Raw genomic sequence first — 16,177 nt, 5'->3', positions numbered from 1 at the left:
TCATTTTGATGTGCTTCTTGAAGGGACATGTAATACAGTATCTCACAGACCTAAGGAACTGAAAAGTACTCCTATGGCCAGGTGGATGTTCCTCCCTGATGGCCTTCTCAAGTCTGATGCTGAGTCAGAACTTTTTTTTTTTTTTTTTTTTTTTTTTTTTTTGGTGAAAATGACAAATATGCAGCTCCAGTTGCCTTAGGCAGAAAACTGAATGAATTAGCATTTTGAGTTATCTCTTGTATAGCAAACTATCCCAAAACTTGCTGGCTTAAAACAATAGCTATTTTATTATTTGTTTGTGATTGTGAAACCTGGCCAGGCTCAGCAGGGCAGCTCATCTTAGTTCTGCACAGTACCTGCTGGGATGGCTGGAGCAGTTTGGGGCCAGAACAGTTCACCCTGGGTCCTGTGTCAGAGCCCTGGTTCTCACTGTCATCTGGGTTCTTTGACCTTTCCTATGTGGCCAGCTTGGGGGTCTCAGGACAGTGGTCTCAGAGTACATGCTCTTATTACATGGAAACTGCCTTTTTCCAGAGGGCAAAAGCTGAACTTCTTTAGGCTTAATCTCAGAACTGGAGCAGCATCACTTCAGTCACTTCTGTTAGTTAAAACAGATCACAGAACTAACCCAAATTCAAGGGAAGGGAAGCATGCAAGGTCAGGAGTCCTGAGAAATCTGGTTTGCCAGAGGGTGATCAATGCTTAGTATAGCAGTCCAAGACCAAGTCCAGGTCATCAGGACTAGTTACGCATGTGTGCATAGCTCTGGCTCTCGCTCCCTACTTCACCTTTCACCTATGAGCTTTGAATCAGTTCCCTCCAGGCAGTATCATCTGAGCCCTCCCAGCATCTCCAGGCATGTCCCCTCCTAGCTTCACCTGGAAGGGCAGCACATTACATACTTAAAGCTCAGGGTCTGGAGAAGGCAGCTGTGTGGCCTTGGGCAACTTTCCTAACTTGTGTGCCTCATTTTCCCCCTCTGTCAAATGAGGATGTCAGAACTATCCGCTTCATGGGACAGTGTGAGATTTAAGAGAATACACCAGACCATGCTGCCTGCAGGGCTTGAAGAGGTACATCAGATGCTCAGTAGAGCATGTCATGGGCTGGGAAGGAGAGCTCCACTGGGCTATACCCACTGTGGCTCTGTCTCTCCTGGAAGGAGTAGCATGGCTGGCATCTACAAGGACTGGCCCACTGCAGTTTTCTAGGAGGTCCTGAGTGGAGATGGCAGCACTGATGGGGTTGAGGCTTCCTGCCACTGTCCTCACCATACTTGGAGATGTCTGTTCTTCTGAATTTCACAAGGCTCTTAGTGGTGCTAATTAGTCCCCTTCCTCTGTTGTCTGGCAGGACACTGAACTTCAGGCTCAGCACTAGATGCCATGGTGTGCATAGCTCTAGCCTGGGCACAGAGCCCTAATTGTCCTTACTTGTTTCTTGAGGCTTCCCTGTCAGGCACTTGTCATGGCCCAAGTGGTCAAGAAAGCCACCTTCTTGCTACTGCTTCCCTCAAGTCCTGTTTCCCAGCCTCTGGGAAAATGTGGCACATGCTCAGCAGCAGTGTGTCAGGCTCTCAGGCTTAAAACATGTGGCAGCTACCTGACCTAGGAAGGATGTGGCATGCCAGTGTAGGTCTGAGTGCATAGGCACCAGAGCACCAATTTGAACATTTCCAGTCCTTACTTGTGTTCCCCCAGTACCTACCACTCTTTTACCCACTGTATATAGTTGTCTAGATTCTTTTCTTAAAGATGAAGATGGGGCTAATTAGGGTCTGCACATCTGGGGAAGCTTTGAGTATACTGCATGTACTCCAGGAAGGCAATCAGCTACTGGGTTGAACTCGACCTGTTATTATAGAGCCCTGGCTCTTAGGTATGGGCTGGGAGGTGACTGAGGGTCTCAGGGACAAAGCTGGAGCTGCCAGGATGACTGGGGCCTGCTGTAGCAGCCCTTGTTGTATTGGGTTTCAGTAAGTAGTAGAGATGAAATAATATGTGATGTGATTTCCAACTTTCCTAGGATTTCTGCTTGTTCTCTGAGACAAAATAAGGCCCTTGGCATTTGGCACATCTGCTTACTGGTGGCCTTACACAGCTGTTTCCCCACTACCATGTAATGACAAGAAGGAGAGCACATTTCCCCTTGTCTTGTGGAAGCTCAGGCTCAGTTTGCCTGTTAGGGGTGTGGCTCTGTGGAAAAAGGTAAGGTGAGCCGTCTATTGTTTGGGGCTCATGCTGGCGATTGCCTTTTTGGGTACCAATATTTGACTTTCCACACTTTGACAGTAGCCCTGGGAGGACTTTCAGCCACTGCCTGCCCCTGTCTCATCCTACCCTGCCTGTACTTGCCATCATGTGATTCTAGTGCTAGTAACCTTCTTTCTGGTGTCCATGCCAACTCCTCTTGGGTAATGGAGACAGAGCAGCCTCAACCAAGAGACTCCTTGGCAACGGCACCTTGTCTATAATAGTGATTGCTGATGTTCAGTCTATTGTCATGCTTCTGATTGTCACTGAATGAATGTTACTGAGCCACCACTCACTGGGCCTATGCTAGAAGCTGAGGCTATGGTGATGAACTTGACAACAATTGACCTGCCACTCTTAGCATGAAAGCATACCAGGGAGCTGACAAACACCATAGGGCCCAGGTCTCAGGAATACTTCTAGCCTGCTGGATTTTCAAGCTGTCATGATGCCTTTGCCAGTCTGATCCACCAAGCTAGCCATACAGCTTTATGGGCTCTGCACCCTATGGAGACTCCAAGGAGCTAAAAACTATAGTCCTTCCCCCTAGAGGGACTGAACATCCAGTTGAACAGGGTACATCCTGTGGAGGAAGTTCAACCATCAGAGATGCCAAGAAGGCTGATTCTCTATGGACTTTGATGCAGCACAAATACACAGGAGAATTTTTGCAAACAGAAGCATGAGGGAGGTGATACCTGTGATCACAGTCAGCTGTTGGTCCTACCCAGCTGTCAGACAGTGAGGCAGAAAGGCCAGGGTGCTTGTGTCCAAGCTGCCAGCTAATAAGTGCAGGTCCATGGGATGGAGAGATGGCTGGAGAGGTAAACCCTGTGACTCAGAGATACTGCATAAATACCTCATAACCTTTACAAAGCACGTCCCCACTATGTGGCCACCTACTATCCGCTGAACCTCTGTGCAAATGCTCAGGCGATCTATGGACTCAGTTGTTTTAGTGACAGAATGCCTTGTCTCCCTTTTAGACTCAGCTATTTAATGTCACTTGGAGAGTCTTCCAGCAGCTCATACTTTAACTGAAACTTTTAGATCACTGCAGTTTTAAGGTAATTTATGGGCAGCCTATTATTTTTTCCTAGGAGCAGTGATGAGAGATATTACTTAAATAACCTCTATTTCAAAATTTTTAACTCTTTTGCTGTTCTCCAGTGAATACAAGCCAAGGTAGATGTTGTGTGTGTGTGTTTTTTTCCTTTGTTTCCAGGCAAGCCAATTTTTTCGGTTGATATTCACCCTGACGGGACCAAGTTCGCAACTGGAGGACAAGGTACGTTCACAAGAGGGAGCACTCACAGTCCTGACACCTTGCTCTGATTCTCCTGGTTGCCCACTGAGCTGAAGATAGAATACTTAACGTTTTTCAATATGCATATGACTCCATTTAAAATGTATTATTATAATCTATTATCTGAACAGGTTAAATCAAAATCCTTTTTTGGCTCTAATGTGCTTGCTCTGTATAAATATTTTGGTAATAGGTGTATCTTTCTAATTCCTGTTCATTGGGTTAATGTTAAAATCAGTTTGCATCCCCAAGCTGCAGCGTATTGAACATGGAGAATGATGGGTGGTTCCATGGATAGATTCCCAGCTCCAGAGGCTAAGATTGGGTCCTTATCTTCGTCCTGGCAGCACTTTCTCATCTGAAAAAGGGGAAGAAGTGGTTAAAGTAAATATGGAAGTGATCATATAGTTACTAGGCTCATCTTTTGGCCTCAGAGGAGTTCGACTAAGATAGAGAACAAGTACACTGTGGGCAAGTAAAAGTGCCCATGCCATTTGAAAATATATGGTCCACAGTGTACTTCATCCAGTGTTGCAGTGTCACAATAACAGCCCTGCTTGGAAAGACAGTCATTTTTCAAGCCAAGACACCAAGATGTATATATGGTAGCACAAGGTAGCATTCCCACAGATCCTAGCCCCAGCAGCTTTGGCCTAGAGCAGTGTCTTTCTCTGGCCAGTGCCTCCCTGGACAGCACCTGCAGAGCACCTCTGTGAGTTCCAGGTACTCAAGCCAGGTGCTACAGGGTGCGTTGTCTATGGACTTCCTGCTGCAAGGGTATTCAGGGAGGCCTTGATCTCCTTCTGGACATTGTGGACTGCACTAGAAGGTACCCCCTGATGTTACCTACGAGCATTGGACTAAGTTGGGGGACAGAGTTTTTCCCTCATCCATAAGAAGAGGCATACCTTCCCACCCTTCTCAGTATAGTAAGGTCAGGAAGAGCTGTGTAGGAAACATTTTTACATACTGGCCAATAGGCAGCTTTAGGTATGCCTTATGGTAATTCTGACATGCCCATTTGTAGACATTTATTGGTTTTTGCTTCTCTGTAAGAGTTAAATAAGGGGCCAGACTTTCATTAGTTACCAGTAAATTGAAAGCTTAGAAAGAAAAATCATGGCCAAAAGAAAAAAAAAAAAAGAAGAAGAATCATTGTCAAATGCATAGATAAATTTTTTAGCAGAGTAGTACATCGCCTTATGATCCCGGGAACCCTAAATGCCTTCCTTTGGTTGATCTCCCATCTGTAGGTGACAGCAGAGGGCAGATAGGTAATCAGCCTTTTTTTCCTATGTTCAGGGCAATTTAATTCAGACTTAGGTCTCAAAGCATCCAGTCAGCTCTGGAAGCAGCCATGGACTCCAGGCAGCACCTAGAAAGGGATCAAAGTACTGGGAGGGATGTGCTGTTCCCCTTGGTTGCTAGGGTTCCCATGTACATACCTGAAAGGATCCTGGGACATCCATCAGCTTTTCTAGCTCTTTAGCTTACGGATGAGGAGTGAGGGTCTGGGCAGGGATGAGGAGCTTCTATAGAGGGGCTCCTAAGGGATCTGTATTAGAGACAGACTAGAGCTCAGTCCCCTCTCCTGATTTCTAGTCCAAAGTTCTTTTCAAAGTCAGGTTGGCTTCCCCCTACTACTAAATCCATATGCTTTTTGATCCCTATTAGCACTTTTCTTCATTTCTTTTCTATAACTTACGTGAGTAATGCAAATTTATTCTTCTCCAATCCAGTCCCTTATAGTTTGTGAAAGCTAAATTAGGACTATGTCTCAGAGTTAGTATCAGATTTCTACTTCTTGAACATTGAATTATTTCTGCTCCTTCGTTCCAGGACAGGATTCTGGGAAGGTTGTGATCTGGAATATGTCTCCAGTCCTCCAGGAGGATGACGAGAAGGATGAAAATATTCCCAAGATGCTTTGCCAGATGGACAATCACTTAGGTATTACAGAGTGGCCCTTTGCAGGCTTTGCGTGTTGGCAGAGTGCCCAAGGTTAGCACATGTGTTTGTAATTAGAAAGATAAGGCCCCGTGCGGCGGTAACTCCCCTCGGCCTGCTGTCTGAAGGCACAGATGTTGGCTGCACACCTGGGTGAGTTATTCGGCAGAAGACTCGGCCCGCCCACAGAACCATCTTTGGACAGTCTGCAGGTACCTCTGGTGATTTCCTGCTCATGAGTCGTTACTGCCTGATTCCATGGGGCTTTGGGGCCAGCAACCTGGAAGCAGTAGGGTTCTGGGGAAGGGTGTATTAAAGACAATTCACCAAAATGTCTCAGATTGCCACTGTGTCACTCTGAGGCCCTCTGCCAGGATCTTTTGATGGTTGGACAGTGTTGTGGTTTCCTTTCCTATGTTTAGCGCCTTATTTTCCTGCCTCTGAGCATCAGGGTGACTGTATCTGGCTCTGGTTTCCAACCTAGCTGCCTCCCCTGAGATGCTCCATTAACAGTTATGTCCCCTCCCTTACCTCTGTGTGTTTTGCTCTCCCAATATGCCTCCGTGCCCTCCAACCTAGAACACAAGTCCTACAACTTGGATATATCCCTTGTATTGCAGGGTTCCCAAAGGCTGAGCTGCGAGTGCTCCCAGAGGCTCTAACCCATTTGGGGGCCTAGGAGGCATTTCTGCTGGTTTTAATTTATAAGTGCAGAACCAGACAACCTGAAGTGCTGACAAGTTTGGAAAATCCAAATTTAAAAGTGTTAGATGGGATGAAGTCAGGGTTTTATGCTCTAGCAGGCTTGTTCCCCTGAAAGTTTTGGAAAAGGCATCTCAGCCTTTTTAGTTCATGCCCTCATTTCAAAAATTCTCCCTGCTCAGAAACACATCTCATCATGAGGTAACCCTTTTGAAATAATGAGATTTAGTTATCAGTTTTCATGGAAATTCACTTCCTTGTATTGATTGTTTCATCCAGCACTAACACTTCTCAGGTTATATAGACTTTCCCCCTCCAAACTCTGTCCTGGTCATTTGTTATTACAGCATAAGTAGGATAGTATTTGATCTGGATTGTTCTTCTGGGACTCACCCATAGTGGATGCCTTGAATAGTTGAGAGAGAATAGGTTTTATAAACCCTTTGCATCTTGCCAGACTCTGCATAAAACAAATGGGCGTGACTATTGGATTTTCATCACCCTATTTTTTTTTCTTCCCAGCATGTGTGAACTGTGTGCGGTGGTCAAACAGTGGGATGTATTTAGCTTCTGGGGGAGATGACAAACTGATTATGGTGTGGAAGCGGGCTACGTAAGCATCATTTTCCTTTCTTCACATTTTATTTTTAGAAGCTTCTTTGCTGGTCTTAATCATAGTCACCTTTCCCTACTCTGACACTGAAGTCCCTAGAGCTCCAACTTCCTGAGTAGCAGGAAGCACACACAGTCCAGGAGCAGCTAGGGCCTGACTAAGGCTTTGGGAGGCCACCCACCTGCCTGGAGACCTGCTCAGTCGCCCCCTCACAGGGCTGCAGGGTTTCCACCTGAAGAGGAATGCTAATCGTTTCCTTTGCTGACATTGGTAGCTTTGTTTGTTTTGCTTTTCAAATGAAATTTCCCAACATACAACATAGGTAAAAGTCAAAGTGCTCTGATGGAATCTGGGGGAGGGGATCTGGAGCCCACCCTCTTTGCCGTTCATTCTCTGTCAGCCACACCCTAGGTCTCTAAGGAGCCCCTTTGAAAGTGCCTGCTCTGTACCCATAATGAACTAATCATCACCTAGAAAACTTTTTGTATAAACTTAGAGCCTCTCAGGGTGGGTCCTGGGACTCTACTCCATAACCAGCTCACTAAGTGACTCTGGGGCCAGACTAGGAAACCAGATTCTACTTCACTGCTTAGCCAGAGTGACCCTATAGCCATGGCCATGAGAACAGAGGTGCGCTGTCTCCTTTGGCTCACTCAGTGAGCTCTTTCTGGGAGTTCGTAAAGAGTTCTATAGGAGCAAATTGTGTTAACAGAGGCTCTGTGCATCAGTTGTGTCAGTGCTACCTCCATGGGGAACTCCCAGACTGCTTGCACAGCAAGAGCTAGTACCTGTGCTTTCAATGCTTTGCAAGAGGGCTTTAAAAAGACTGTCATTGATTTTGCTGTTTTAGTCAACATAAATAACGTATTTAGTGTATAGTTTGGAAATCTGAAGAAATATATAAAAATCACCATCCAAAGAAAGCCATGGGTAATATTTTGGTATTTTTCATGTCTGTCTTTCTGATCCATTTTCCATGCATAGATGATATCCATGTTACATGTATTTTATTTATTTATTTACATAATGATATCTATCATATTGTATAGAATGTCCTGTGGCCTGCTTCTTTCACTTAATTATATATGGTGAACATTTCCCCATGCAGTAGATAGTCTTTTACCACAAGATTTGTGATGGCTATGTAGTATTTCATCAAGTGCATGGAACATGACTTACTTAATCAGCCCCTGTTGTTCAGCAATTTGATGCTTTCCAGCCATTGCCTGATTTTGCTTTGTTCTGTCTGCCATGATAAGCCGCGCTGCAGTGAGTATCTCTGTGCAGTGCCTAGAGCATGCTTGGAGTGCCTTTCTGACTCCTCTTTCACACAGGTACATCGGCCCCAGCACCGTGTTTGGCTCCAGTGGTAAGCTTGCCAATGTGGAGCAGTGGCGATGTGTCTCCATCCTCCGGAGTCACTCAGGCGGTGAGTGGGGCTGCCTGTTGGGGTGGGCGGCCCTGGCAGCTGTCTGAGGTCAGCAGCAGTACCTCCATGGCCCCTGTGGACTGTTTTGGTCCTTAAAACAGCCTTATGTCTGGGCCGTCCCTCCCCATCACCATTGGTCACACCATGCCTGTCCTTCAGGGTCTTTGTAGTCACTGTCTCCACTGCCTGCCTCCAGCTGCATTCAGTGCCCCCACTCCTGCCTCATGGGGTATATGTTTATATCTTCAATGTAGAAATCCCCATGTTCTGCTGTTTATCCTGGTGAACTGAATCAATACCTTCATCAGTGGATCACTAAGTCCGTAAGCACACTTTATTTATTCCACAGAAACTAGCACACATGAAAAGGGGCCCAATGACCCCCTTGACCTTGCGTATATTTGCAAAGTGTTTAATAGACTTGGAATGAAAAAGGACACATTTTGCAGATTTGGACTGAAGAGAAGGAAGGTCAGTTAATAGCAGTCAAAAGCCATGTGCTGTACACTCATGCAGGGATGCCAGAGTGACTGTACCTCAGAAAGCCTGTGGTCTAGTGCCCAAGAATGGCCTGAAGCATTTTCCAGACAGGGGGATAGCAGAAGCCAGAAAGGCCTGGTGTGCATGGATTCACCACAGTTGAACTTTGCATACAAGGCAGGAAGCTGCAACAGAGTGGGGCTGGCTGAATGTCAAGGGCCAGATCATTGAAGGCTTATGTTCCCTGTTAATGAAGGTGACCTTTATTGTGGAAGAGATAGGGAGGCTTTAAAACCTTTGAGGTGTAAGAGGGAGATCAATCTGACACAGTTGTAGAAAATGAGCTTGTTTCAGTGGTTCAGATGGAAACTACAAAAACCTGAACCGGGTCTGGGATAATTGGTTTGGAGGGGAGAGACTGACTTGGGAAATTCTTAGGACAAAGCGGGGGAGAGATGAGAGAGATTCCTAGCTGGTGCCTGCATAGCCAGGGGTGTCCCCTTTCAGACCGTAATGATAGTGGGCTTACAAGAGTGGACAACAATTCAGCATGGGATGCTGAGTTTTGGGAGTAGGGGCAGTGAAGAATGTCACAAGATCATTGGAATTGAGCCTGGAGCTCTGGGAGAAGATAGGGCAAGAGGGAGTGGTTTGAAAGGCATCGGTTGTAATCCACTGACAGTATATGTTCTACAGATACTCCATAGACAATTTAAAGGTGAACAAACCCATCTCTTGGTGACCATAGCTTAATTCCACATTTTTTTTTAAATTTTATTTATTCATTCATAAGAGATAGAGAGAGAGAGAGGCAGAGAGACACAGGCAGAGGGAGAAGCAGGCTCCATGCAGGTAGCCTGGGTCTCCAGGATCACGCCCTGGGCTGAAGGTAGCGCTAAACTGCTGAGCCACCCAGGCTGCCCCTAATTCCACATTTTTAAAAGCTGACAGAGTAGCATTGTATAATTGTTGATAACCATAAAAATGTGTAATTTAACCTCACTTACTCACAATTGCCCACAGAGAGTCTAATTGGACTCCTCTGGAACTTGAAGAAAGTATCCATGCAGGTGTTTAAATGTAAGGTGGGGCTTCCATGAGGCTCTTGATGGGTTCCTTAACCTGAGACTTGGACTGAGCCAAACCTCAACTTCTCTCCAGGCCCACCATGCCAGGGCTCTCCTTTACCAGGCAAGTCGAGTTGCCTACTTTCAGCAGAAACACCCACTCCTTGTTTGGTGGTCCTGATAGCAGCTGTGAGCAGAACTCTTTAAGAAGAAACATCAGTGAGAAGGCAGAAATAAATAGAAAGCACTGGGTCTTTGAAAGCAAAGTTGGCATATTTAATGGGGAGGGGATAGGGGGAAAAAAACCTAGGTGAAATTAGATGTAAAGGATCTAGAGAAACATTTAACCCAGAGGGAAAAAAATTATCAGAGTATAGCATAATGTTTATTAAACTAAAAAAAAAATGCTAAAAGAAATACAGTTTTCTAGAAAATAGGAATTTTCAGAATTGACAGCATAAGGTTAAGAAAACTTAAATAACCAGTGAAAATTTTGAAATAATCAGAAATGCTTCCTTTTCAAAATTACTTTTTGATTTGTTGATGTATTGTTTCAAGCTTTTAAGAAAAATTATTCCAGAATGTAGAAATATTTATTCTTCAAAGGAAGCTGTCACCCTGGGTTCCCAAAACCTAAAAAAATAATAGTAAAAATATAGACGAATATGAAAAAATAAAAAACGTATGCTCATGATTTTGATAACTTTTAAAAACAGTAATTCATTTTGACTAAACATGATTTATATAAAAGTGAGAGTTTTGTGTAAAGGGAATCTGTTACTATAACAACATACTAGAAGATTAAATAAGAAAAGACCCTTGGGGCTCCTAGTTGGCTCAGTCAGTAGAGCATGTGACTCTTAATCTCAGGATCGTGAGTTCAAGCTCCAAGTTGGGCATGGAGCATCCTTTAAAAAAAAACAAAAACAAAACAAAAAAACAGTCATCTTAGGAGGTGTTCTGAAAGGGATATTAGATAATTCAGCATCAATTTTTAATAAAAATATTTTTTAAAGATTTTTTATTTATTTATTCATGAGAGGCAGAGACATAGGCAGAGTTCTGGAGAAGCAGGCTCTATGCAGGAAGCCCAATGTGGGACCCGATCCCAGGACTTCAGGATCACGCCCTGAGCCGAAGGCAGATGCTCAATTGCTGAGCCATCCAGGCATCCCAATAAAAATATATACATATATATTATAAATTTTTATTTATTTATGATAGTCACACAGAGAGAGAGAGAGAGAGGCAGAGACATAGGCAGAGGGAGAAGCAGACTCCATGCACTGGGAGCCCGATGTGGGATTCGATCCCAGGTCTCCAGGATCGCGCTCTGGGCCAAAGGCAGGCGCTAAACCGCTGCGCCACCCAGGGATCCCCCCAATAAAAATATTTTTAAGTGGACATAGGAAGCTATTTCCTTAACATGAAAAAAGTCCTATGTCTTTCAAACTAATGGCAAAACATTAAGTTCACAGTTGTTAGAACTTAAAAAGTGTTGAAAAGCACCTAGAACTAATAAAAATGAGTTGTTGAATTGATATATAGGAAAATTTTTAATTATTCATCTTTCACTAGTAATAGTGAATTAGAATATCTGATGCTACGAAGAGAACACTTACACAGCAGGAAGAAAAAATTGTAAATACTCGGGAATGCTCTTACCAAGAAATGTTTGAGATCTGTAAGAATTAAACCACAAACCTTTTTTGAGAGAGATAAAATGGGCACTTCATAAATGGAAAGACCAAATAAAATAAAGATGCTTTTTTCCCCCCAAGTTTATTTAACAAATATTTATTGAGAACCTGATATGTTCTGGGTGCTTTTCTACTCTCAGGGAGTTTACATTCTTAGAAACAGACAACTAGTCACATCAGAAACTAGAAAATAAGTGCTATGGAGCAAAATAAGATGGCATTCTCCGGGAGGCCTTCCTGAGAAGGTGACACCCAAGGGAAGACCACATTGAGGTTAGAGGACAATGGTGTGCACATTCAGAGAGTTTTCCAGGCCAAAGGAATAGCCAGGACAGCAGCCTTGGAATGTGGGCATGTGCTTGATATGTTCAGAGAACCACCTGAGGCTAGGACATGGGGAATGAACAGGGAGGGAAGCAGGAGCATCTGCATTTGAGTGAGATGGGAAGGCTCAGGGTTTTGAGCAGAGGAGTAAGGAGGCCTGTAGCAGCTGCATGGACTATAGGCAGCACTAGAGAGACCACCGACGAGACTGCTGACATAATCTTGGTGAGAGATGGGGGACTTGGGTCACAGCAGTGGAAGTCAGGAGGAGCAGTGGGGATGGTATGTAGGGTGTGAGATAAGCAAAGGAATCAGGACAGCTTCCTGGAAACTGGTGTGGAGGGTGTCAAGGATACAGTTACCATCACCTGATGGAAGGTGTGTGGGTGGGACAGAAATGTTTGCTGAAGGAAATATTTAGGAATTGGCTTTGGGGCACGTTTGCATTGCCTAGCAGAGGTATAAGTGGCCCTGCTGCATAAGCATTTTGATATGTGAGAGTGGAGTACAGGGAAGAAGTATATGTGGGACTGGAGACCAAGGGTAGATCTAGGCTGGGCTTTGGGGGTGATGAGGAACCAGTGAAAAAGGCTGTGATGGAGAGGAGGCCAGTTAGATAGTGGAAGAATGTTTGAGGGAGAAGCAATTGAGCAGCCCATTACGTGTTGCTTTGAGGTCAGGTGAGGACTGAGGATATTGATCACTGGACTTGATATGGAGGCCTCCCATGGCCTTAGCTAAGTGCTGTTCATGTTGGTGAAGTTGGATGGAAGCCTCATTAGAGAATGCTCAAGAAAGACCCAGAAGAGGACAGAGCTAGACTGAAACCAACCAACACAGTTTATAGATGAGGAGAGAGAAATGTAGAGCCTCACTAAATACACCATGCACTGAAATAAATTCTAGATATTAAAGAGAGAAACAGTCTAAATAATTAAAGCAGAAGAAAACAATTGAATATTCATCAAACCTCTAGCAGAGGGAATATTTTTAAGGTTAACAGGCAATAAAAGAGGTCACAAAGGAGAATAAGAGATTTTACTACATAAATCTCCTATAGGATAGGAAGATAAACTGATAGAATTTGAAGCTAATGTCTGTATTATCAGTAGTCCATGGTAATTGGATGGAAAAATCACATCTCTCTTCTGGTATTCCCAGCTGACCACTTCTCTGCTCTCAGACTTAGGTACCATGGTGAAATTCTGATGTTAACATGTCTGCCCCTCCTGGCCTCTAAGCTCCTAGAGGAGGTTTTTAGTCCTCATTTTTATAGGCACTACATTGGTGTTTGTTAGACCCACTGAACAAAAGAGTTCCCAACAGACAGAAGGTAGGAGCAAAACAGTCCAAGAAGACTTTAGACAGATAAGAAAAATGTTCACTTTTTACTAATCAAAGTTTAAACATCAAAATGTACTTAATAAATGAGGGAAACAAATCATACCCTCAAGCTAATAAGAGGATTTTTAAATGAACATTCTGCTTATAAAAGTGTGAAGTCCTAGAGGTTTCAGGAAAGCAGCCTACAGAGTTAGAGTCCAGACTTAGAAAAATCTTCAGGCACTCTGCCTAGAGTCCCACTTTGGGATATCAGTCACAGAAATAAGCCAGAGTGTAGAGAGTGGCATACACCTGCGTGCTTGTTGGCATAAAAACTTGGGACCGAGTTAACAGTTCATTGTTGAATTAGGTCTGTTTATGGTAGTGAATGCTTTCAAAGACCTAGAATGCACAGCCGAACAAACGAAGCCCTCAGGATCACATAGGCTATGAGGATACTAAATGCAGCACCCTAGTGTGTATGCAGTGTGAAATACAAAGTGCAGTACCTTGTGGAGAAAATTCATCAAGCTGTCCCTGAAAATTTTTTTAAAATAGAAAAAAAAATAGAAGTTTTGAGTATTTTGCTTACACTTTTTCAAAAAATCTTATGGGGAGAGGACTAGATAGCTATTAACTTGCTGCTGTGTTTCTGTTTCTTCGCCTCGCCAGCCATTCTTCTGTACACCTAGCACTGCACCAGGCACAGAGGCTAGAAAAATCACATCTGCACGGCAAGATGGGCCCAGTCATCGTCACCATCACAGCTGACCTTTATCGATGCCTTGGTGTGTGCCTGGCACCGTGCTACAGCAATTCTCACATTTAATTTTCATAATAACACTCTGAGCATAGGGTGTTTTTTTTTTTAATCTGCATTTTACAGATGAGAAAACTGTTCATAAAGAAGTAAACATGAGTACTGCGTTTGGGGGCTCTCTAGGGAAGGGATGCTCTGATGGGGTCTTAGAGGTGAGGTCCAGTTCTTGAGAAAGGCCTAAAAATGGCCTCCCGCTTATTCAGCAGCTGTTGAACTTTGGCTGCGTGCTAAGCATTCTGCTGAGTGTTGTGCCTGTAATGCTCAAAGGGCTCAGGCCCATTTGGGATCAGAGAAGCATGCTTAGCGAGCCTGAGGCCACAGACCCAGCAGGTATCAGAGCCAGGGTTCTTCTATTTGGCCCCAAACTCTCAGCTATGCCCCTAGTTACCTTGTTTGTCAGAGGGATGAGCGAGGTCACATAGATGCTTCAAATGTCATGACCAGTTCAAAAACCTTAGTGGGGTAGTTTTGCAGATTGGTTAAAAAACAGTCTAGTTATGATTATCTGAAGTTAAGTTTCCTAAAATGTCAGATGCTAGGGGCTGCAGGCCCACCTGGCAGACAAGTGTCGAGTGCCCCCCTTGCTGAGTCTGCATACCAGGTAAGAGACTCACTGCCAGCCCTCTGTCTTCCAGATGTGATGGATGTAGCGTGGTCTCCCCATGATGCCTGGCTGGCCTCGTGCAGTGTGGATAATACTGTCGTCATCTGGAATGCTGTGAAGTTCCCAGGTCTGGGCCTCTGACTGGGTGGTGGCAAAAATGAGCTGATCATCTGGAGCAGGGTGGACTCTCTGTCTCCTAAGGCTGGTGGTAATAAGTATCTCACAGTGAATGGAGATACATGTGTCTTGTCAGCAATTCAGTTCTTTTTTTCTTATTCAGTGACACTTGTTTAAGGTTTTAAAAGAGGTATATGTTAAAGAAAAATAGTAACTGAGTGCTAGCATGTATGTGCCACATCCACCCTGTCATGAAGGTGATAGGGTAGCGTTGCATGTTCTTGGGCATCTGGCACCCCCCTACACACACATATATCTTTGAAAGCATGCCTCCTCACTGCTGGGCTTCTGGCCTTCCACTTAGTTAACATCTCCTCTCTGAAGCCCTTAAGCAGATAAAGGCTAACAAATCCAGTTGTGCAAAAGATTGGTATTTCTTATTAATGTGTTTAAAGTCATAACAGATGGATGGCATGACCTGGCATTTCACTGCAGTTTATAACTCTTAAGCTACTTCTATTCCTTGTTAGTATTTGGAATATATTTTGCTCGTGGGCTAAAAAGCATCCTCCATGAACTTGACCCATGTCATTTTCTCTCTTTATAAGCTACTATGTGTATGGGGGCATTTTTGTCCAGGTCACAGAGGGCCAGATTTAGAGTTGGGGTGGCATTTAGATTGCAGACCTCTAGGATGTGCTGTCTTGCACACTTTTGTTCTCAGTGATGACTTACAAAGAACTTTCAGCACAGTGCTGTGTCCCCCTGAGCTGTCAGCCCTGTTCTTTATCAGGGAGCTGCCAGAGTGGTTCATAATCAGAAATATTGATGTTACAGCCCAGATGGGCATGGCCTTCTGTTCTGCAGGGGAAACCCCTGACAGAGCTGCCAACTGCAAACAAGTCAAAGGGGCAGAATTTGGCTCTGGCCCAAGCCTGGATCCCTGTTTGCCTGCCCTTTAGGGGACCTGTGCAGGCTCAGTATTAGCTGTGACTGAAAGAAAATCACAGTGTCCACCTCCCAGGAGCAGTTCTTCCTTCAGGTTGCTTTTGTCTTAACAGAAGATCAGAGGGGGCTCTTCTGCTTGTGCCCAGGGTTGGGAGCTGGCCAAGGTAGACTCCTGAGTTCCCTTCTCTTGGCCAGCCTTTCCATTGCCCATGGATTACAGCTCATGTTTCTATGTAGACTCGTCATTTTCCCCTAGCTAATGCTTTCCAATCTATTCTTTTCCTCCACAGAAATTCTAGCTACTCTGAGAGGCCATTCTGGCTTGGTAAAGGGGTTGACTTGGGACCCTGTTGGTAAATACATTGCCTCTCAAGCTGATGACCGCAGCCTAAAGGTGTGGAGAACGCTAGACTGGCAGCTGGAGACCAGCATCACCAAGCCTTTTGATGAGGTAAGGAGCTCGGTCCAGCAGCCTCCCTGGCCTCTGTGGACAGAGGAGTTGGCTGGGGTCCAGACCTTGTGGGTGAATGCAGAGTCTAGAGGCC

At 44.6% G+C, this 16,177-nt stretch overlaps 1 protein-coding gene across 3 annotated transcripts in view; it reads left to right on the top strand.

Moving 5' to 3' along the window:
- Positions 1–16,177, top strand: part of HIRA (histone cell cycle regulator) — an 88,159-nt gene that overhangs the window by 15,235 nt on the left and 56,747 nt on the right. For 2 of the 3 annotated variants that reach the window (XM_077874682.1, XM_077874685.1), the window contains exons 2-7: positions 3,478–3,540; positions 5,398–5,508; positions 6,730–6,820; positions 8,155–8,249; positions 14,599–14,694; positions 15,923–16,083. In XM_077874682.1, coding sequence (XP_077730808.1) covers positions 3,478–3,540; positions 5,398–5,508; positions 6,730–6,820; positions 8,155–8,249; positions 14,599–14,694; positions 15,923–16,083 — 617 coding nt within the window. The other variant, XM_077874684.1, reaches the window with a different exon arrangement.

Source organism: Canis aureus, chromosome 27 (assembly GCF_053574225.1).
Source record: "Canis aureus isolate CA01 chromosome 27, VMU_Caureus_v.1.0, whole genome shotgun sequence".
NCBI lineage: Eukaryota > Metazoa > Chordata > Mammalia > Carnivora > Canidae > Canis > Canis aureus.
Note: the sequence above shows the minus strand (reverse complement) of the source record. Positions and strands in the feature narration are given on the sequence as shown.